The following is a 24,434-nucleotide window of genomic DNA, read 5'->3' as shown; positions in this document are numbered from 1 at the left end:
AGCCCTGAGATCATCTTGCTTCCAGCCTGAAGACGGAGAGCAGAGACATTATTGTAGTGGTACATTTTTTCCATGTGAAGGTAAAGCAGACATCCTGCACATCCATCATGCCATGCTGAGGGGCCAGACCTGCTTCATCTGCCAGGATTTTACTACAGCAGTGCATATGGGCTTTCAGCCAGGCAGTCGAAACATCACCTGCAGGATATCCCTGTTACCTTCCAGCTTCTCTATGGCTCAGATTTGTCAAACCTAAAATAATTTGTGTTCATGGGGACAAAAAGGCCCATCTTACACAGATAACTGTCTTGGTAAATGACTATTAAGGCTCTGCCCTGCCTAAGTAAGCTGGGTGGAGCAGTAGAGATACATGCTGTACATGGGTGGTGCCAGGAGGTCTTGGGGGAGCCAGAGGGACTGACGGATGTGAGCTGGCCTCTCCAAAACAGACAGGCATTCCTGGTGTTCATTTGGCAAATTGTAATTCATAGAAGCTGACCTAGACTTGGACTGGAGACAAGTTAAACCTCGACTGGTCCACCGAGAGAGATTTGCTACACAGGACTAGGAACAACATGGCTAACGCTGCCCTTGAGGTGTGGGCAAACAGGCTGTAGAAAGTACAATATTTCCAGAAGTGACTGCAAATTATTTTTCCTTTCCTATATAATCTATAAAAGGGCAAAGTTTAAACCACAGAATACAGAGCATTTGAAATGACCAACAAGCCTGCTAGCTTAGCTTTAGCTAACATCTCTCCAATATAGTGTAAACTGAGGAGGCATCCTGGAGGATCCATTAAGCCATTATAATGAACCAACCTCTCTGAACCACTAACTTTGGCAGGAAATGGCTTTTTCCATTTTCTCCCAGAGTTTCTCCCTGCACTACTCTCTCCTCGTGAGCCAGCATCCCCCCCTGGCAAACCCTCGTAAAATAGACAAATAAAAGAGCTGCAGAGGGAGTGAGGACAGAATTAATAATTAGAAAACAAATTTTAATTAGAGCGCAGTTTGGGAAAATACTAAATTATAACTTTTAATTCCATATTGCTCCTTTAGATTAAGCCTTGCGTTTACTTTCATGACTCTTGGCAAATAGTAACCTCTTAGGAGTATTACTCCAGGGAAACTGAATGCTACAGCAGAACATCAAGCAGTCACTGCTCTACCCTGTTGATTTCCCACATTACTACACCTACCTTCAACCCAACAAACCGGCGATCAATATAAACTACTGTACCAACTTAAACAAAGGCCGCAACACAAACTGTATCGTCAAACCAGTGCAACGGAAAATACTGCCTTGGCTCAGGACAGCAGGCTGGAAAAGTGGAGAAAGCTGAGCTCACTTATAGGTCTGACCTAGATTCACTGCCCTGTCAAAGGCATATATTATCTAATCCAAGGTAAGGAAAAGTCGATAACTGCGCTGGGCAGCAGGCACAGAGACAGTCTATGGTACAGTAGCTTTAACAGCAGGACTTCTGCTGAAGGGCTTGGGGTGAATGGCAACAATAATAATACGGAGCTGTAGTTTTCCATTTCTAGATCTGTCACTGTTATACTCTCATACTCACACCTTTATGCAAAGAATCTCACACAAACCCCTTCAGATACACAATGCTGATACAAATTTAGATGGCAATATGACAGATATTTTCCACTCAGTGAATCCAAACACTCAGCAGGGGAGCCGGTTAAACACTGGTTTAAATGTGCATGGCTTTAAAGGAAAATGTGTGACTATAGCTTGAGGCTCAATAAAAATCCATAACAAAAGTAACAGACACTTTTTAGTATCTCTAACTCAGCATATTCACCACTTATGTAGCTCTGCAATACACAGATCAATCTGTCAGAAACCATTAAAGGGTTTATACTTATCCTGCAAGGGAATGGATGCTAAATCAAATGAGCTCTGAAATCTTCTTAGCACACACCTGGTCTTGTTAGTATTGGCAAAGGGATGTGGAGTGATGTCAACCAGCCAAATGGAGCAGCTTTAACCGACTTCCATTGCTGGAGGTGTTGAGATTTCAGTTAAATGCTAGCTGTGCTGCTGGAAACAATCTCCATAGCAAGACGCAGGGGTGGTTGTATTTACTTCAGATCTCTGGGAAAGTGTCTGTCAGTGTATAATAAAACTGTCAGATAGCTTTAGGATGTGTTTTAAGAAGCTTGTAGTCTACTGTTTTGCTTTCTAGAAACTCATGACCAATCCAACCAAACCACTGATGAATGAATGAGCTGAACTGTGAGTGGCAACAAAATATAGCCTGAACCAGAGAAGAGGATGAAACAAAACAATAATAACATGGAAACTAAGCTACAGTAATAACACGGAAGCCTGGAAATCATAAATCACATTCTGCATGGATCATGAGCACACGGACCAACCGCTATAACTTTGCACAGTGGTCAGCTGAAATACAAAAGTGAGGGGGCCTCTACTTAAAAGCATAGGACCATGCAGTTCAAGTTCATGGAGGAAAGCTCTCATATAAGGCCCCCCGGTAAAAGGACTTCAAGGTGTTGGAATATCCGCCTCACTATGGCTCCCCATTGGGTTGAAATCCTACTGGAGCAGGGAGTGAAAACAAATACATGAACCCAAAGGCAAGACACGTGACACTTCAAAGCCATCCTACTCCGGGGACCCTCTTCCTTAGGGCCAGTGTGGCATGGCGTTTCACTCACACCCATCATGAAATCCAAGTCCAATTGCCTTCCTGGTCATAGTTTCCTCCTCCAACTCTCCTTCCCCATCCTCCCTCTGAAGAACACATGAGTCCCATTACTGTTTTACTGTCTCAGCACACCATTAAAGCTGAACGTCAGACCCTCTTACCAGGCCTATACCTCTCCAGTCACTCTTGTGCTTTATATGGCAAACTCCCTTTGAAATAAAAGCGATTCAGGCAGGTACTTAGACTGGGGTGTCAGTGATGGTTGACATGTGATTCGGCACTCATGATATTGATGGCAAATAATAAGAAACTACTGTATAAGCAGCTTTTCCAGTGTCCTTGTGTCAGAAAAGACATAGGTATTATGTTGCTTTTCAGTCAATTTATAGACATACACACACACACACATATACACAATAGATACAAGAAACATTACAGCATATTCCTAGAATATTATGAAGTTATGCATAACGTCAGCATGCAACTGACTCATTAAACATTCAATACTGTCAGACTGAATCACATATATCTTAAAACATGATGCTGGCCCTGTCTGGTAGCTCTTTCCAGAGGTTAAACAGCTGACTAAGGACTCTGCAGCTGCCATTTGTAAATCCAGCATGTCTTGCCGGCTTTCCATTAAAATGAGGTGGAATAATTAATACGAGTCTGGAAGACATTCCTCTTGCTAGAGGCAACATTCTGGCCTCCAGCCTAAACCAACAGTGGGAAAAAACAGGGCTGACTGAAGGCCAAAGCGAGCCTCCAGATGGGGATAAGTAATAGCTAGCAAGCTGCGGACAAAGGAGGTGAGCGGGGTGAGATAGGGAAAAAGGCAGAGTGTTTGAGGAACTATGGGCTGAATCATGGAAGTGTCTGTTTGTGTGTCTGACATACTCACAACATGCATGCTGCCTATTCCTGCTCAACATGTCCTTGTTGTGCATTTGTTTTGATTACTCACCACTCTCACTCTTTTCAATGACGTCGACCACCTCCCCCGCTTGAAGGCTGATTTCGGCAGGCTCTTGTTTCTCGTAATTGGCCACCACCACATATTGTTCCAGGAGCATGGGATCGGAAGCATCCAGACCTGGGGTTGATGGGAAAAAACATGCTGTCAGCCAGCTGCCAGCCATAGGTCCGCGAGAGCGACTGCTGGGCACTCGTTGTGCCATAGGCCACTTTGTCTGAAGAGCTCAGCCAATCACAATATTCACAGGGTTCAGTGCATCTTCCTGAGAGTCTAGCCATAGAGCTGCATCCCCCTCCAGCCCAACATCCAGGGCAATGGAGATGCTGAGAGTTTAGGAAAAGAATCCCCCTTTAAAAGGTGAAGAATCAGGCAGTCAACTGCAGAAAATCCATTCTGTGTTACTGAGGGGGCCTCATCCTTAATGTCCAACAAAGCTGAGACCACGCCAGTAGATGCAGGTAGACACATTAACACAGTGGAAAGAAGAGCCACAAAGAGAAAGCAGAAGGAGCTGTAGCAGTGATAGAAAAGTGAGCTAAAGCCAGCTGAGGACAGGACAGTAGAGTGAGAGAAAGAAATGGTTTCCCTTGGAAAATAAACCATCTGCTAAAAAGCCTCCTTCTCCTCAGTTGGGGCTGGGGCTGGAGGAAGAGTAGGGGGTTGTGTACGCCAATCATAAGAGTCGGCACTAGAGGCCTTAAATAGAACCAGATGAAGGGGCTGGAGCTGTGCTCAGAGGGATGGCCCTCTGTCTCCATGAAACACTAGAGCTCTGACTACAGCATGTGGCCCAGCCAATGGAAATCTTCCTTTCTCTACTTCGCTAAGTTAACCATATAAGCACCAGCGGTGACTTAGTTTATTCACAGTTTGTGCCTGAATTATAACTTGATCATATCCACCACTTAACAAGAGTTTGGACCACTCCAACTAACTAAAATAACTTCTTCTTAAGGCAGAAATAGTTTTTTTTAATTTGTGAAGACATACAAAAAACATACTGCTTGATACATCACAAACACCCACAACATTTTTTTTTCCCTCCACATGAGTAAAGCAATGTTAACTGAGCCCAGGTGCAGCCCTAATCGTGAAGAATCCTTAAAACAAGCATAGCTGAATCAACTACAGCAGATCTAACAAGCGTCAGCTGGAATCCAGACACCAACCCAGTTGACATTCAATTCACACATTAACAAGAGCTTCTGCTGACCACTGAGTTCAAAGCTCCTAATAGAAGGAAGCTACTGTCTGCACACAATTAAGATTAGATCTGTTTACCCTCATCATGTTGCTACAACAGATACACAATGTACTTTTATGGTGTGTTTGAATAACAGAAAAATATCTACAAACACAGTAGCAATCACAATCTCTGTTTATGGCCACATTGCTGCAATACTGTTTTTACTAACATACCATGTAACTTTAGTTAGTGGGAAGAAAAATTAAACATGTGAGCTCTTGGGTCACATAATCAACAAATATCTCCAGGAAAATAATGTCACCAGAGGAAGAAAAAAACCCGAACAAGTCCAAACAAAACATTTTTTCAAAATGTGGTAAACATAGTCTCTGGAAAGAGGAAGTCTGTTTTATCCTGAGGATGGAAAATAAGAACAATTCAGTCCAATAAATGGAAGGTTTGAGGCTTAGATAAGGAATGATTGAGACAATTTGGATTAAGCTGCCATTTTTTTCAAAGAGCTGACCTGGCGACAATCCTCCAGACTAGAGATTAACATTTCTCTAAATCAGGATAATATTTTGCATTCCAATTCAGAGAACTAAATTTTAAATGTCAAAGACATAATAACTTATGAAGATGAACTCAGCACCATTAGCATCTCAAATGCTGAGACTGCCAAAGAGCCTGACACTGGATTACTGTGGTCGGGTTGTGGTTTATGAAGCTTCACGTTATTTGTGCAAGATGTTTTGTCAAACCACAAAGTTGGGTGCAGAAACACTGGAAAAAACATATTTAAATTCTGGGTACTGCCTTCTTGTTCGTCAAAGTACAATGTGACAGCAATTACTTCAGTTACGGCGAACAGTGGTATTTCTTTTGACACTATTGTTTGAAATGTGTGGTTGAGTGGTTTGTTTTATTCCACAGATCAATTAACTTCAACTACTAATGATGTAGGATCAACAAGGACACAAGATTATTATGATTCAAACATTGTTTAGCTGTTACTGCCACAGATCATTAAAATCATATCTTTCATTAATTTATTTAAGTCAATAATTATTATTTTATTCAATATGACTGTTTAGACAATACTTTGTTTTAAAAGCTTTCAGAAATCACAATTTTTAAAGGCTGCAGAGATGGTTAAGTTATGGAACAAAATGTGTGACTCTGAGTGCATGTAAATCTAGTTCCCAGCCATCACCTGTGGCCTTGACTTGTCCAGATTTACAGATTTATTGGTATGCAGTACATTTCCTGAGTGCATGTTAAATTAGCTACTCTTCTCTTCAGGATCAGTAACTTCCCCCTATTCAACAAACCATCTGTATAAGAACCACAACAAACAGAGACCCTGTGGATTTATTCTGTGCCTTTGCTTACATAACGCTGAATTTGAACTTGCAATAAAATAATGTCCTGTCAAATAAATACCATATCTTGGATGTTGTATTTTCAAAAAAATATATATATATATCACACTTGCCATCAATATAATTTCAACACAGATGGACATAAAACTCAGGAGTTCATGATCTCATAAAACCATAATCTATGTCAAATGATGTTTCTAAAACACACAATTAACTACTGCTGTGAGTGAACAGTAAATCTGAGACCTGAGGTGAGTGAGTAAAGACTTTGTCAGCAAAGTCAATAGGCCTGAAAAACAAAAGCTAATATTTCAGCCTTGTTCAGGAAATGAAATGTTTTGCAACAGCAGGATGACAGAGCCAGAACACAGAGAACATGTGTGAGAAAAATGAGGTGAAACAGATTTGGACGGGGACAGGTCTAATGTCAAATGCGATATGTGCAAAGAGAGCTGAGTATAAAATGAGCTATATAAATTACTGTGTACAAATCAAGGTTTCAATGAGATGCATCAAGCCAGAAAAGTTACAGAACTCCCATCAGTCACTCCCTGAAAAAGGTGATTCTGCACAGTACCCAAGAATTATAGAGCAGCGATTTCCCACCACTAACTGCAGTTCCAGGGGAATCTAATCTAAAGAAACATAAATGATGATTTCATTAAAAACAAATACAGTCAATATTCACATACAGACTCATCTTAAGAAAAAGCAAGGAAGGTATTAGCAAGTGAGCGGAGAAGTTGAAACTGTTATGGTTGATATAGTTATCAAAGTTATCAAAAGCTAGTAGTCTCCCTGTGTTCTGACTGATATACTGGCTTTATGTTGTATTTACAATGTAATAAATGTGTTTTTTTAACACTTGGCTGCAACCAAATTTCCCCCCATGGGATAATAAAATTCAACTTGACTTAATAAATGGTTGAAATTGCTAAAAGTAATTGCTAAATGGTTGAAATTGTTGGCTAAATGTGATGGCTAAATGAGTGAAAAGTCCACCGGCTATGACCCCAAGTGGCAACTGTGCAAATAACTAAACTTTAAAAGGGGCAGTTCCTATGTATGACAACAATTGTGAAAATCTGTGGAATTTAAGGTCTTCAAAAATATGAAAAATATTCTGTTCTTTATGTCATGAACAAACATGGCACGAGGTGTTGATGAAAGGGTGCTAGAGTTCATCTATCATCTGACAAAAAGGCTGGACACTGTTAGGCCTACACATGGGTTTGCGTGTGTGTTTATATGTGATTACTATAGAGTATGTGTATGCACAACGTAGATCTATAGTATTTATGAGCTTTAGAAAAGAAAAGTATTTTTTCTAGGCTGCCATCAGATAGCCCTATTAGCCACTCTCTGTGTTTATATCTCTCCTTGCTCAGATTTATACATGTGCTTCCTGCTCCCACCCTTGCACTCCCAGGCGTCCTAACTCCATCCAACCCCCGCCCCCAACCCCACTCACCCATCATCAGCTCCATCCAAAGATGATGACAGTTGGGAACTTTGCAATAATTCATCACCAAGAGGAGGAAACCAGGGAGTGTAGTCTACCCATTTATACCAAGAAATGTTTCTTCGTGAGAGACTTTTCAGGATCAAGCTTTTTGGTTGATAGCATAGTTGGCACTGGCCTTTATGTGTTAGTGCCATATTTTGAACCCTGGGGTAACTTTATGAGAGCAGGACTGGGTTGAGAGGAGTAAAATTTGGCAAAGTGCAATGCCTTTGTTTGGCTCATCAGCAGCAGATGTGCAGTTGGATTAGAAAGGGACACAGGACTGCTGTTCAATGTAGTACAGATGTACTCATGTCATTGAATCAGTATGTGGCCCTGAGGGAGAAGGGGCAGACCACAAACAAATAGTGCAAAAACTTTCCCCAAAATCATCATACAGTAAGACAGCCTTCACAAAGCTGTTAAAAACTCCTGAATATCTTCATTATCTTCACTCAATTTGCTGATCCTTTCAGTATGTTAGGTCCAGATGAAAGTGTAAATGTCACAGAGGTTGAAAGAAAAGGTAGTAGCAAAGTTGCATTACATAGATACAACATCTTCAAATATGTGAATGTACCTTTTGGAGTTTCTTCCTTCCTTGTGAAACATCTGAAGAGTCGAGGTTTGGAATAATTTGAAATCGACTTTGTTTACATCCCTGTTTGCTTCCAAGCAGCCTTTGTTGGCGCATTGCTACACTTCTTCAAACACTGCCACCAACAACTGTCAGTGGAATACATTAAACTGTCGCAGGACTGTATATCATGTAACCCGCATGTAAGAAGGTAAGAAACTCCGCAGGGTACCTTTAGCTTCAGTAGTTACATTTACACTAGGTTTTGGTGATACAGAGGGTGTCCAAAAAGTGTGGAATCTAGCAAACTGCTGAGTTAATGAGGGAAATCAAACCAATCCTCCATTCCATCAGGTTTTCCAGTAGAAACTGGACACCTTAAACACTTGACAACAAGTATGTGAAGGAAAACAAGTGCATCAAAGAATAACATGACTTATCTCCATGACTTTACCGACATGCATTGCAAAATTACAAAACAATAAATTTAAAGAAAAACATTTTTGACCTCATTCATTAGAGAATATTTTTTGGCTTCACCGTGGTGTTGTGAGCATAGAGCTCAAGTGCTGACTCTAGGGTGTGAGTCCACTTTGACAAATGGTCACTTATCAGAAACAGAGCAGCCTGCATTAGATCTGCTCTATGCTCCAAACAGAGGGGGAGGGGGGCTTCAACCCTGCCAGAGTTAAGTAGTAAGTGAAAAAGAACAAAATTCTACACTGATGTTAAAGTTGGATCCATGAAATGAACAGCAATATTTAGCAGCTGTAATAATGTTCAGTTGAAAAAAAGAAGCTAAATTAAGCATTTGTCCCACAAAAAGGATCTTTCAGGTACTGTGAAGCTCATTGTGCATGAGTCTAGAAAGAGAGGAAGCTGCTAAAGCCCAGTATTCAATAGCTGTTCATTGAGAAATAAGCTGCTGAAACAGTGTACGGTTGTTGGATGTGCTCATTTGCCTTAATGATTTCCTATGCCAGTTTAAAATCTTATCCATCTGCAAATACAAACAAACATGCAAACCTCTTGACCCACCCACCATCTAACTCATGAACAGATTAACCCTTTTCCTCCCGACAAGCACACACATGCATACCTGCATAGGCTGCAGTATATAAACACCCGCACAGACACAACCTCATGCACACATGCACACCCTACAGGCCCCCAGAGACCTGCAGCTCAAATAAAGACAGCAAGTCTGCACATATAAACACACTCCCTCAGTCAGTGTGCAACACTGAAATGGTTTCCACTTGCCACGTAAACCTCCTCTCCTCTCCAGCTGCTTTTCACATGCACTACACCCCCGAGCGCTCCGTTTCTTTTTCTCTCCTACTCAATTTCTAACTGTCTTCAGCTCATCTCACTTTCTTTTTGAACACAGATTATCACTAATGCTTTGAAGATGATCCAAAACCCTTGAACCTCAACATCCTAAAAGCAGCTGATCCTAAAATCAGAGTTCATTTAAATACTGTTTTTGTTTTCCTTTACCTATGAAGCAGCTTGTCTTGTCTTTCTTTCCTGTGTGTTGATAAAATCTTAAGTATTTCATCACCATAGTATCTTTTCGACAGATGTTTCCTTTAGGATTTGGTTATGGCTGCATCAATCACAGTTATCTGACAGTGATTTATGCAGACAAGCTCAGTATCAGTAGTCACTCCTGACAACTCTATTATATGTTAGACTGAAAATAGCATGTCTTTCTTTGAACCTTGCATAGATAGCAACTGTGGCTATGATGCTGAGTCAATAATATAGACTGCTTCAACCTCATACTGTAGGGCTCTTGACGTGGGAGTTTTGCTGAAAACATGTGAGAGATTAAATCCCTGAGTATATTACACAGTTTTTTCACTGGTATCCATCATCTAATCAGTCCTACAAGAAGGACTAATCACCAGTGAAGTGCACTAAAGACAAAGACGGAAAACCGATCACAATGGTGATGAAAATGACAACAATATCGTCATGGCGACAAAGATGATAATGAGACCAACAGTGAGCAATCATCTGTGAGTGTGTAAACCTAAGATGGTCCTCTGATTTCTTCTGCTTGCCAGGTAAACAGAGTTCCTAGTCGAACCTCTAACCACTTGCAGTTTTGTGGCAAAGGGCTACATTCTCCTGTTTAGGGCAGGGGCTCTGTAAACTCTTATGGGAGACCTGCACCATGTAATTATGGAAACCATAAGCTGCAGCTACAGCACAAATTCACCACAGACTCACTGCACTTTATCTGCTGTCCTGCTTTAAAAGAGAAAGATCAATCTTTCAGCTGCGTTAACCGCTAATGTCCAGCATGGGGACTATGGTGAAGGTTTAGAGATCAAGTACGGAGGGCTGGTACAGTATGTGCTCCATGTTGACTCCGAATAGTAAATTATCACGAGCACCACACATAAAATGTGTTATTACTGTTTTCACCGGTAGACTTGATTCCATCGAATGATTTACTGGTAGCATAAATACATGTACATATTAGGCACTACATGGCTGATAGCATATTTAATATCAAACCAAACCATTCAGAATAAAAGAGCTGAAACTGTGCGTGCAAACATCAGGCACTATATGACAAACTTTCCAGGCAGCTGATATGAATATAACTGGAAACCTATCTAATATCTTAAACAGGCTGAATGTAGGCTACTAAACACACACACACACACACACACACACACACACACACACACAGCTGAAATAAGACAATTTTTCCATTTCACTATGTAGCTGGAATTCCCTGTTACGCAAAGCCTCAATACCATGGAACACATAACGAAATTAGGCTGGGGTCTTATTTCGTTTGGTGGCAACTCTGGCACAGCTTTTCCTCAGAGTGGCTCACCCACAGAAAATTAACTTACAGGTCATTTACTAAGACGTTCATTGCCCAGCTATGTCATATGTCACTCTGGCAGATTGCAGGAAGGATGGCTGCAGCAACTTTGCATCTGATTGCAAGACTAACGTGTAATTTAGTAATGCATGTGGGTATTCTGAGACTGCATGCATCCAAGGGCGGGCACACACACACACATACACACAAATACACAACACTTGCACAGCTGTTCACTAAACCCCTCTCATACTTTTCCTGCTGCCTCCTACGCCTGTATCCCCATGCTCAGCTGAGTCACTCGGGCTTTCTGTCCTCCTAGGAGTTGTTCACACTTATACACACACAAAACATAAATCCAACAGTAAATACAGAGCATAGAGGCACAAACAGGTGGTCTCTCCCACAAACACTGTTTTCTTAACCATTTCTTTGTGATACAGAAGCATTGGGTCGTCATGCATATTTGGAGAACATGCACTCCTAAAAAAAATTACTCCACCAATTTCAGCATCACTTTGACACTGTTGGGCTCAGGATAGATGGTTTTATATATTTTTTTCTATTATTTTCATTATGGATTAATCTGCTGATGAGACTACGGTGATGTCTTCAAATTGCTTTCTTTTCTGTCCAGAAGATATTCCATTTTCTGTAATATGTGACAAATAAAAGCAGAAAATCTTCGCATTTGGGAAGCTGGAATCAGAGAATATTTGGCATTTTTTCTTAAGAAACTCAAAACAGATGCTGATCAATTTTCTATCACTCTACTAAAGGATTAAGAGACCAGTCCTTGCAGCTCTACTCCAAACACTCCTGTCAAAACCTGGTGCCTACATTACCCATAATGCAACTCCACTGCTGACAATTTCGTCAAGAGAGAGTGTTATGCTAGCAGAGGAAGTAGTCTCAAGCTGCTAGCCTTAAGCCGAGATGATGAGCGGGTTACAGAGGTCTGCTAAACTCATTTCTTTCTAACTCCACACCCCAAGATTTTAGTTTTCAGAGAGAGAGACCTCAAAATTACAATATAATTCAAGTAAAAAATAAATCCAAAAAAGACACAATAAAAATGGATGGAGTATAGAATAACTGTCACTAATTTTACTGGCCAAGGTAAAAAGATTTCAGATTCCTTACCTGATTTACGTTTGCCAGAGCCTCCACAGTCTCTGGAAAAGAAGCAACAACAGAAAAGCATGGTCAGTATGAGTGTGAATACAAGAGAGGTCAGAGCATTAATACAATTTGATCAATCCAGTAACTGGTTACAGCTGAATCTCTGCCTGGGACAGTCCAAGTGCAGTTGGCACACGACTACCAGCCAAACCCTCGTTGAGAATGCATGCAGAACTTGACCCACTACCAGAGGGAGGGAGACAGGGTGGGATACATACTGTATGGGTGTGTGGAGGACCACAGTAAGTGTGTCAAGGATAGTAACAAAGCAAATCATCAGATCATTTAGCAACTATACTGCCATGATAGACATGGCACATATAAGGGTGATGCAGCTGCTTCTGTTTAACAGAACAGCATTTATTTACTTGACAACAGTATCATATCCCCTTGGTAAGTCCCATTCATGTTTAGATGTGAAAGCGTCTTTCAGTTCCAAAGCCTGGATTGTAACAAAACACTGAATGGATGAGCATTAGTGTCAATGAACCCGCTCTGTGCTTTAACGCCCATCAGGGAGGAACTGTGTGCGCTATGTGTACATTTACTGTACATGTCTGTGTGCTTGTGCTGCTGCTCGAAACACTGACCTTCATACGTAACAAGGGAAATATAGGTTTATTCCTTACAAGTAGACACAATTTAAAGAAAGCATTTTCTTGTTTTGTTTTGAATGTAACAGATCATTTGCTCAGCTGTTGCATCTATTCAGCCAGAGAAAATATACAGCAATTATTTTAGTTTGACAGAAATTGCTCATTTAGAAGCAAATAAAGCAAACAATGAACAAAGGATGAATGCATTTAAATTCACTAATTAAAGTGCTGTCAGTTCAATTTAAGTGCTCATGCTTCATTTACTGTAATGCAGGTGCATAAATGATGATACTTCACACAATTACTTAATCCAGTTGACTAGAATTTGTTATGCAATGGAAAGGCATAGATGTTTCAAAACAGACCAAAATATATAAGTCTTTGTATGCATATGTATGGTCTGTAGCTACATTTTACGAAGCACTAGCTGAGCGCTTGTGCTCATTTAGTTAACTGAGCTTCCACACTGAGGGGAAGCTGTGGTTTGATGCAGATGGGAACAGACACCTGGCTCTCTGGAGAGGCCAGCAGCAGGACCGGAGCCATGGCCGGTTATGGATATGAGTACATGTTTGGATAAACCCTGTCCAACATTTGCCAGGCTACAGCCTGTTCATCAACTCTCTGTGTTCCATTGATTCCAGTTAACAAGAAAAGTATCATTTTAACTATTCTGCAATTTCTGGAGTAGATTATTTTCCTCTGTAGTACAAAGAAGCTGTCTCTGGTTTTGCTTTTAGAGGACAATAAGAAATAGAAAATTGGGGTACAGTACGTTAGTGCCTGGTGAGCATGATAAAAAGATTACCCGAGTTCAAGCAAAGCAACACTTCTTGCTTAATGAAAACATTTTTTACCAATAACTATATCCCTCTGTTACTTAAGATAAAGTCATTTTTGGCACAAGGCTTCTCTGTTTCCAGATGCATGAACAAATACGAGACAGATCACTTATGAGACATTTCCAATCGAAACACATAATAGCTTACAGATCAGTTCAGCTTCATTAAAAACATAAATTATATACATACTTAACTTTGAAATAAAACAACACATTCAACCGTGAATACACTGTTAAATTGGATTATGACTCAGTAAAAACAATGTTTATATTGGATCTTCAAACAACATTCATACTGTGGAAAAACAAGTATGAATGCAGACCCACTGCATTATGAATTTCATAAGTTTCTATATGATATGATAGGCAGAAAACACAAAAATGTTAAACATTTATGCCGAGCCAACATAAACAGGGTTGCAGTTTATCATAAAAGAAGCACAGTCTAAGCAGATGATGCATATCACTTGAGACAACTTTAAACTCACAACATCAGGAGAGAAAATGTAAATGGTATTCAAGTCAAAATAACACACACATCATGTGTAGTGGGAGTAATTCACAGATTCATTTCAGAATGAAAAAGGGTAAAAGGTGAGTGTTAGTGCAGCATAAACCTGGGGATAAGTTACAGTATGTTTACGGTGTTGGTTTCAGGTACTGTTTAGATTAAGGCAGCTTGGGAGATGTATTAATTGTCGCTGATGTTAAACATTTCTGAAGTATTATATGATGCATTCTATGTTTATTTTTGCCAAAATCTGGTGGGGTGGAGATGAAACTGAGGGAACCACTATAGAGGGCTGGGGGAAAAATGATGGGGATAAAGTAGATGCTTGACCTGCCCTGCTCGCTTATGACCCACAGCGCAGAGCTGGAATAATATTCTTCCCAGGAGAAGAATACTCTGGCTCTGTGCACTCTGGCTCTGTGCGCATTCCTCCTATCACCAGTAAAATCTAGTAGAAGAGGGGAAGGTAAGGGGAGTAAAAATACATCCAAATGGTTAAATGTTAAAGAATCGTCACAGCAGTTATGAGATAATCTTTACAGTTCATACAGCCCTGGTTTCGTGAGGCACACGCCCATGCCTGGAGATGCACATACACGTGTGCACAGACTACACAGGCCAAACGCATCATTAAAAATCCAAGCCCGTGAGAGTCCATCCTAAGCTCGAGTTGAGAATAACCATCTGTTAGCACATAACTGCAGCTCACTCTTTGTAGGTGGGCCTATTACAAGAGGAATGTGTGAGATATTACTCCTTTGCTCACACTTCTCAGCCAAGCTAGAGGACCGAAGCTCCTGCCCTGCTCCTCCATGTATACATTACACAGACTCTCCTGCCCGACCTCAGATTAACCCCTGCAGGGGTAACCTCCTGCTCAGGGGTCAATGGGTCGACGTCATTGAACAGGAAATCATTATGATAGAGCAGAGGTCTGGTTTCCACACAGAAAGGCCGCAGGAGGAGTTTTAGTGAGAATATCCTTAAGATAGGCTAATGACACTGCTTATTCAAATTCTCACAAAAGCACCCACACAAGCTAAGTACACTCATGCATACTGGTCCAAATCTCCAGCAAAGTTTGGTCATGATTACACAGTGATGTAAGGGGAAAACAATGTTAGTTTGACCACGTATCAACCACTAATAAGTTCCCTTGTGGTGAACACTGATGTGAAATTAAGCTTTTGGCCATAAAGAAAAGACTTTAAAACAACTATTGTGTCTCTCAAACAATTTCTAAGGCATAATTGTGTAGTTGAATTAATAATGTTGTGTTTAAACATACACAATGTGGGGACTCGCCCACAAAAAAGCAGGTTCCCAAAAGGTTAATCATTACATTTTAGGCCTACGGGTTAGTGTTGTGGTTAGACATGTAATGGTTATAATTAGAGTAGCTGTACCATCATGTATGCACATCTGGAGGAATGTGTTTTGACCACAAGTTTTGTACCAACTTGCAGTTTGTCATCTTGTCACAGGCAGTTTTTACTGTAACAGCTGCTGTCTAACGTTCAGCTTTGAATGCTGGACTTACTGTGTGAAGTTTTAGCTTAATGAAGAGATTACATTCTGAAGAAAGTGCATCTTAAACAGAGTTTTGATCTCCAAACTCAGACAGCATGGAGATCTTTAGATCTTTTTTTATCTTTAGCTGCAGAGCCTTTCCTGTCGTGGATCCTTGATGTCAGCATTACAATCTTGTCTCGAATTCTCCTTTCAGCTCCAGAATAAAGTTACACGACCGATTCTCATTCATCAAGGTGGTTCTTAACAAGTCTACAGGGTGTGTGGCGCAGTTAACAAGGAATTCAGTAATGTGACATAAGGGCATATAAAAGTAAGTATCTCCGAGAATTTATATTCTTGTAACTAAAACCACGGTTTGTAAGAAATGCTGTTTGTACAGTAGCTCATTTCGGAGCAGACATTCACCAAGACAATGTGAAATTGAGTCATAACATCAGTGAGCAAGGTGGACTCAAACAGCCTCATGCAAGAACCACTTGTACGAACAGATTTGTTGCATGTCTTGGCATGTAGGAGTGATTTAAGGGAACTTGTCACACTCACCAATTTTCTCATGTCGGCATGAAACTCATGACTCATACCTGTCTCATGAGTCATGTCCACATTTGACCTGAAAACGTAACGCCTTAACTGGAATGAATACAGAGTTCAAGTATAATACTGAAACAAGCAAACTTTATACACAATTAATACTCTGTTTACCAGATCATCATTTTTAAAATTTTACCAGGACATTTCAGTAGTTTACACAGTTCAATACTTATTGGAGGATTCTCTCTCTCGCTCACTCTCTCTTTCCATCAGCTGCCTCCGAGCCTGTCTGCAGTTCTCAGTCCAATATTAACCTTTGTTGCACTCAGCAGTGTAACATCACATTACAGTAGGCTGTAATATCATCCCGTCTAATATTACCATGACTGTCACGTCGCGTCCTTGCCCACCTCTCATATTAGTGATGGACTGCTTTGGCTTTGAAAGATGCATTTTAGCATCTAACCTCATTTTAAATCATTTTCTCTTGTGAATCATTTTCACAGTGCAGACAGCTGTATTATAAATATTTTCTAATTGCCTTATATGATCATTTTAGGGGCGTCAACTATGCAAATCACACACAGGCACAACTCTTCACAAACAGAGGGGAATTCATGAGGCTGAAACAAGTGAAAAGTTTGTGCAAAAAAGAAAAGTTCCGTTTTTTTTGTTTTTTTTTCATATGCTGAGTCAGTATACTTCCCGCAGTGTCCCATATGCCCAGACTCTCAAGTCTAGATTTAGAGCTTATGTCTGTTATACCACAGTACAACTCCAGCAACCATCCAGACAACCTTTAGAATAATGAGAAGTTAAAGTACAGATGCATCTAAAGGTTGAAATACATGAGATGAGGCCTATCAACATCTCAGCAAAATATAAACATATGGATAAATAACAACGAGCCGGTTCAGTTTAACCTGGCAATGTGAGCGGTAAAATGTTATTTAAAATGCAGATGATGGATATATGCATATGTTTATTGGAATTATTCATATTCAAATCATTGCCCTTGACCCAGTTACTGGCCTCAGAGCTGGAGACGGTCTCCAGGCTCTGTGCTGTGGATGCACACTGTTCCTGAATTATTAGGAAGGATCAAATGCAGAGGACAAATTTCCCCATGGGGATTACTAAAGTTGAACTTAATTATTAGCACTCTAAAAATGTAATACAAAGAAAAGTCACATTGTAGATAGGGCAGTAAAAGATTCTTTACAGCGATAAAGCAAAAATGTGGGCTGGCACTGATGGCACGTATTATCTCAGTAAAACACCTTAAAGCCAAATGATGTCAAAACTAGAAACAAAATCACCTTACCTTATTGCAAACAAAATAGAATCTGCATAATTGTCAACAGTAGCACCACAAGAATAACTAAAACTTTGTATTTTAACTTCATATCTGGCCAGTGGCTCATAAAGGAAATCTGAACTCTATAATTAGATATTCTCTGCATGTACTCTATCATATACAGTATTATAAAACAGTAATTTGAGATACTGATCAGGACCCCAGGATGTAAGATAACTGGTAAGTATATAAAAGCATGTTTCTATTATCCAAATGTATTATAACATCTGCTTTTCTTAATCTCTCAGGTTTCTTGTGAAATACCCAATAGCTTTCAGCCTTTGGGCCTCTGAAACTGCTATAAAAGAGGATGATTTTATTTGAATAAAGGTGTTCAATGACTAAAAAGAATTTAAAACCACTCACTACAACTTGGTATGTAAATAGCATATTTGTACAGTTTCAGTTGATGACTAACAGAACACACATGACAGTCAGGTGTCTGACAAACACACAAAACCTGTTTTGATACAGATCTTCACACTTAAGACACATAAGAAGACATGACTACTTCTACCTAAGAACTTTCCACAGAGCTACGTAACCGCACCATTTTATATACAGCATCTTTCTCATAAAACGATATTAACCAATTTAACAATATAAATCTAAAGGAGCCAATCAATGGAGCTAATAACTATTTGTATTTATTTTGTGCATGTGTGTCTACATTATTATAATGAACAACAAATCCTGTCTGTGCAACAGATCACATACATACTACCTCTGCCTTTTATTAGTGTAATGTGATACAATCTTTCATTCACCAGGACAAGAGAAATGTCTCACATCTTTCAAACTTATTGCATGGCTCCCTCTTGTGATAAAGCAACATAACAGCCATTTATTTTTTAATTTTTTTACATCTGTGCAGTGACATCTGTTGGCCATTAGATGGCAGCAGCAGACGAGGGCTTGACAAACACATTAGCCTGGCTGCTGATGGTGATAGTGGCAGACAAGTGGCAGAAACACCAGTAAAAGAGTCATGAATCATCACTCATTTTTTTCAAAATGCCACTGCTGTGTGAATTAATCATGTAATAGAGACATGTTGGATTGATGGAATAAGCTAAGACTCAGTCATTATTACCTGACCAGAAAAAGTCCTATTCTTTATGCTGTTTTTAAACTATCCTTCCTAATTTTGCCTACAATGTGATGATTAGTTCTCCTGTTCAACAAAGAAAGACGGCCTCATGGTTATTAATAGTGATTTCCTGATCCATTTTTAACAGTCAACATTATATCAATAAATGTTTCTTAACTGTACCTCACATAGTGTAGTTTTATGGCATCACAAGATTACTATTTCTGTGTTCTTAAGAGCTTGAGACACAAAATAACACCCTAAAAGTCATTTTGAAATGGTCCAGATCACCCAGTAGTGTACTGAGCACTTGGGTGGCATGACTTTTAGACCTCAGCATCTCAATTTAAGCTGTACTGGACTGTCTACGAGCCTGAAGGAGGATCCTACTTTGAAGTAGGATTAGCATGTATGGGTATATGGGGTTAGAGGTGGAGGTCCTGGTGCTTGTGGAGAAACCACTCAAGAGGTTACTCCACCACATTTATCTCCTTTAGAGTGTTTAATATGTGGTAGGCCATGCTATGGAGTATGTAGGTGTGCTAACAAACATCTGTTTGTGCATGAAAATGTCTGACTTCTTCCCTTTCTTTGGCTCTCTTGAATAAATGTAAAATTGATGTGGCGATGATATCAGTGTCAGGCATGCTGTGGTTCCCTGTGTTTATCACCTGGCAAAAAAGGAATAATCCTCTTTTTAGGGTCCTTCTGTCCTCCTTCAATCATATGAACAACATCTGATGAGTGTAAATTTGTTAAAAAGATACAATCACAGATACTTTTAATTAAACATAAATCAAAAGAAAAGAAGAAGAACAGATTTTTAACAAAAAGTATTTCAGCAGCGAATCTGTAATTACTCCATCTATGGTTTTGAACTGAGCATAACAAATTACTATCCTGAGAGCCTCATCTGCTCTGAGGCTTGAACTGAGCCACGCTCTCATGACACCACTGATCCTTCTGCATTTGTTCTGGGATCAGGTGTCACCTCCCAGAAATCATTATTAATAAAACACAGTGCCTCTCAACCAGTATCAATCAATCATCTCTGAGACACAGCAAAGCCTCTGGATCAAGATGGGTCAAGGAGGGTGAAAGGCATCTGTCCCAGCTGCTGAACCACACAATGCCATAGCCTGACAATTCATATAACAGAGATTACGCTAATGCTGTCTATGATTTCTAAAGTATACAATGATAGTTACTCACTCTGTGGGAGGGTTGAGGTCCTCTGATTTGGTCTCAAAGAATTTCAGGACCTCCTCACTTTGGGAAATCTGGGAAGGAAGTTTCATCAGAGCCTGTGGGAGAGAAGGGAGGGAGAAAGCTACTGTTTGCAACAAACACCTAAGTTTACAAGGTTGCGTGTTTTTTTTTTTTTTTGTTGTTTTTTTTTAAACACTGTTGTTTGGTGTGAATAGCAATGAGTAACCAGTTTATAACACTTAGTCATTGTACAGTCAGTTGCATGAGTAGACCAGGCGGAGATGTGGAGGGTGTGGAGGGGAAGGAAGAAGGCTCTGAGCTAAGAGTGAGGGTTAAAACAAAGGAAAACATGCAGAGGTGATATAGTATACCAATCGCCTGTCTCAGCTGCTTACATATTTCAGATGAGGTGCTTCAGCCCACTTAAATACATACTTATAGAAACAATATTAAAAAGAAATCTAGTTTTGTTGTCTTAAAGCTTTTTGCCTTCACAGCAAATCTCGTTTAGTTCCTCTAAATGAAAACTGCTGCCACACTTGGCAACGCACCTGCCCCACATTCCCTTCTCTGACCTAATGAATATAAGAGGGTCAGATAGCCGGCTGCACTCGTTGCTATGCTGTAAACCTGCTGATTCATTCTTATTCGGTGGATTCTGTTTTACCCCTGCGTGCCCCCATTTCCCTGGTTTCCTTTATAGGCTGCCTATTTACATTGGTGACAGGAAATGACCAGCACAGATAGAACAGTTGCTTTCCTGTTGAGGCTGGTGGAGGAGATAAATGTTGAGGCTGCTTGAAATACTGCAGCAAATGTTCAGGGAGTATAGCAGTGAAATGCATGAAGTGCTCTCCCAACCACACATAAACCAAGAATAAGCAGTCAACATTTACTGTTGTTGAAGACAAGACATGTCGGGCTAGAAGTGCTGACATTATGGATTCAAATTTGTGAGAAATGTACAGTTCTGAGGGCATTAGGAGAAGCGCAGCTTTTGTCTTACTTTGCAGTAATTATCCAGGTGTTTCAGCCTTTTGACGGCTACATCTCTGATGTGACTTCGGCGAAACAAGACTTTACCTGTGGAAAAACATCAAAAGATAACCATTAAAATGCCAGACAATCAAATGTACTTATTAAAATGTCCTGATATTGTACTGATGTACTACTGATTGAACTAATTAATTCATATGTTGTGAGAGTGAAGTCCATCTGTAGAGAGTAAGAGTGTTTCCCTTTGTTTGACATGAAATACTACAGAAAAGGTAGCAGACACCGAATACATTTTTCAAATTTTAATGATACAGGATTCATTCTAAAAAATAAAAAAAAAAACAGAAAAACCTCAAAGGGTCCTCTAATCCATAAATAAGAGCCTTTACAACACCCTTCACCTTTATCAATCCTCACTTTGCAACTGCTAATATCAGTGTCTAGATACATGAAAGACACCAGCAGTAAAATAGTGCACAAATCAAAACAGCACTGGACAGACCCAAGCTGTCCTGCTTGTCTAACAAAGGATCTCTTCACTGCTCTCCTCAGCTCTGCTCTGGCCCACAATGACTTTATCAGATTAGACAAATCCCTCTCTGCTAGCCTCCTACTGACATGGCAGACCACAAATTGATTTGGCCTGGGTGGAGTATGGCAGCTAATAAAACAATGCAACGTGGTAGGCCATGCTATGGAGTATGTAGGTGTACTAACAAACATCTGTTGTGCATGAAAATGTCTGACTTCTTCCCTTTCTTTGGCTCTCTTGAATAAATGTAAAATTGATGTGACGATGATATCAGTGTCGGGCATGCTGTGGTGCCCTGTGTTTATCACCTGGCAAAAAAGGAATAATCCTCTTTTTAGGGTCCTTCTGTCCTCCTTCAATTGGGAATTTGTCAAGGATTCGCATCTGTAAAAGTGAAGGAGAAAGTAAAGAGTGACACAACAGCAGCAAAGGTTAAAAAAAAACATGCCTGTTTGACTGCCACAAGAAAGATACATGCCAATAAAAATGGCAACTGTTTGATGGCTAAACTGCACAAACTGTCTTTTATCTATAAGAAGTTTATCAGTTGAAAGTTGAAAGTGGAGGAATCTGAGATGAGAATAGAAACAAAAAATGGGGGTTGCAAACTCTCCAGGAACAGTCGCCCTCCTTGTTACGGTACATGAGTTCAACACAGGGTGTAATTACATCTTGTCTGAAGAGCTACTGTGTCGTGAAACTGCCAACAGTTTCACTTTGATCTGTGAGGCAGCAGACAAGGTTACGTCACCCACATTTATCTGACCAAAAAAAAAAAAATTAAAAGCTCCACTTAAGAAGCTTAAGAAGGCATCAGAGGAGGCAATTAACATTTTGCAGAATCGATCTATTGAGAGACACAGTGAGGGGCTAAATGGACAGAGAAAACAGATAAAAAGCGTGCTGTGTCAAGGTCTTTATGATGACAGCGTACAACTATTTCCCTCAAGTGTAGCAGTTTGTTAACCATTTCAGCATGTGTCTGCTCATATATATGTGCATCTGTCCTGTGTGTACAAGAAACGTGCTGTTTTTTATGATGTATGAGCATGTACTTGAGTGCTGAAAAAAATATGCAATGTAAATGTGTTAAGTATGTGTCTGTACCGAATCACAGACAAGAGTTTCTTGTTTCCTCTTTGAATAAATCACCGCAATACCATAATCGCACGTGAGAGCATCTTACAGTAACAGCACGCTCTAAACCCAGATGCAGACCCGCCTTTGTTCGTTCTGCCTTGCCTTGTTCCAGATGTGCTCCGCTAAAGACTGTGAGCGTCAAAGCTTAAGCACACTCAACTGAGAGGAGGGGACCTGGAGACTTGTCTCACTCTAGACTGAGCCAAAAAGAACCAGGTGGACAAACAGAATCAAGCTTGGAGGGTAAAGTTGGATCCACTCTGTCTGGGCCTGTAGGAGTTGTTTGTAGGAACTCTCCAGTAAGAGGTGGTTTGGTTTCTCTTCTTGTGGTTCTTTCTTTTCTGCACTCATTTTGCTGCCTCTGCTAAACCTCCACATTTCTCTCAGGGCATGGCATTCCCCCTTCCTCCAAAATATAGAAAGCTAACAAGAAATGATGTCTTTTGAAGAGAACAGCCATCATTACTGTGTTTTAAGGGCAAAAAGCAAAAGGGCTGAGTATAAAAGAATAGCCCTGGTTAACCACACCTGCACACAAACATATCATGGTTCCTGATCTCGCTGAGATCTGAGTTTAACGTTGCTAAATCTGAAAAGGCAAAACATCAAACGTGTATACAAGCCAGACTGTTTGTGCTTAGAATACTATGGCAATAATACAATTTTACAGCAAGGGCTGTAATTTCCAAAAATCTAAGTTTTTGTAACAGCACACTGGTGACTGTATTGTTTGTCTGACACACTAATGCACTCTCATCATGTTATCAACCTCCCAGCTGCATGCAGCTGGATACTCCCTCTAAGACGTGAGCGTTCATTCAACACCTTCAGAAACCACCTTGGCTGAGGGAACAGCTTCTCATCCAGCACATCACCCCAGGGGACCCGCCTGGATACGCTCACAGCTCGACAGGGCAAGTGGGAAAGCCCATTACTATGGCAACGGGCCAACAACTTGGAGCCAAACTCTGAAGGAAAACATGTCTCACGTTTCATATACCTTTAATTCAGAGGCTTCAGAGACCCGGGGCTGGTGTATTTACTCTATACTGCTCTATTAAACTCTGCACAGGATACTTCAGCGCATTGAGCAGCAGCCAACTGTTCCCACTGGGAAAATGAACATGTCCATGTAGCAACAGGTGCTATGATGTAATCACATTTCCCTGTCTCTCACCACACACCCTTCATAATCAGTGTTGTGAATGAATGCCCGAGGAAGAGAGCACAGTAAACATTTAGTCATCAAAAACATATCTCTATTTTGGCATTACGACATCGTGGACATGAATTATGGTGACAGGAGAAACCCAAACAGCTTCTGTAAACTGTAATGATAATCATCTGAAGCATTTAAACTTAATTGCACTCGCAGGAGTCGGGAGGGAGGAACAGACAAAGAGACACTGCACTGTGCAACAGACAAAGAAACTGTTTGGAGAGGAATCTCAGACAGGGGGGAGTTTGGAGGAATGTTTGAGTGGGAAAACAATCTGATTCCATCTCTGGGTTGTGTTTTGACATCTACTTGACAGTTGTTTACTGCCGAGAGATTATGGTGAAACAGCCCTCTTGGTCAGAAACTGTCTCTGAGTAACTTGGAGAGAATCACATTTTATTGTGCATGTTGTTGCAAAAGCTGTGTTGTCGTCATTATCAGAAAACAAGTAATATAAACACACATTTTGTGCCTCTTCTAGTACTAGTAAACTGTTGCAACACTGAAGTGTTCAAGTCTTTGGGCTGTTCATCTC

At 40.3% G+C, this 24,434-nt stretch overlaps 1 protein-coding gene across 4 annotated transcripts in view; it reads right to left on the bottom strand.

Annotated features, from left to right (window-relative positions):
* LOC108897283 (SH3 and PX domain-containing protein 2A) overlaps nt 1-24,434 on the bottom strand; it is a 54,164-nt gene that overhangs the window by 17,362 nt on the left and 12,368 nt on the right. For all 4 annotated transcript variants that reach the window (XR_001963263.2, XM_051076419.1, XM_018696831.2 and 1 more), the window contains 5 exons: nt 21,849-21,924; nt 21,019-21,095; nt 20,016-20,107; nt 12,306-12,337; nt 3,654-3,782 (listed from right to left, as the gene is read on the bottom strand). Coding sequence is in view for 3 of the 4 variants with exons in the window: in XM_051076419.1 (XP_050932376.1) it covers nt 3,654-3,782; nt 12,306-12,337; nt 20,016-20,107; nt 21,019-21,095; nt 21,849-21,924 (406 nt within the window). In the remaining variant the exon portion in view is untranslated. The remainder of the gene's footprint in view (nt 1-3,653; nt 3,783-12,305; nt 12,338-20,015; nt 20,108-21,018; nt 21,096-21,848; nt 21,925-24,434) is intronic.

The sequence above is a fragment of the Lates calcarifer genome, linkage group LG16_LG22 (assembly GCF_001640805.2).
Source record: "Lates calcarifer isolate ASB-BC8 linkage group LG16_LG22, TLL_Latcal_v3, whole genome shotgun sequence".
Lineage (NCBI taxonomy): Eukaryota > Metazoa > Chordata > Actinopteri > Centropomidae > Lates > Lates calcarifer.
The sequence above is the reverse complement of the archived record's forward strand: the minus strand, read 5'-3'. Positions and strand labels throughout refer to the sequence as shown.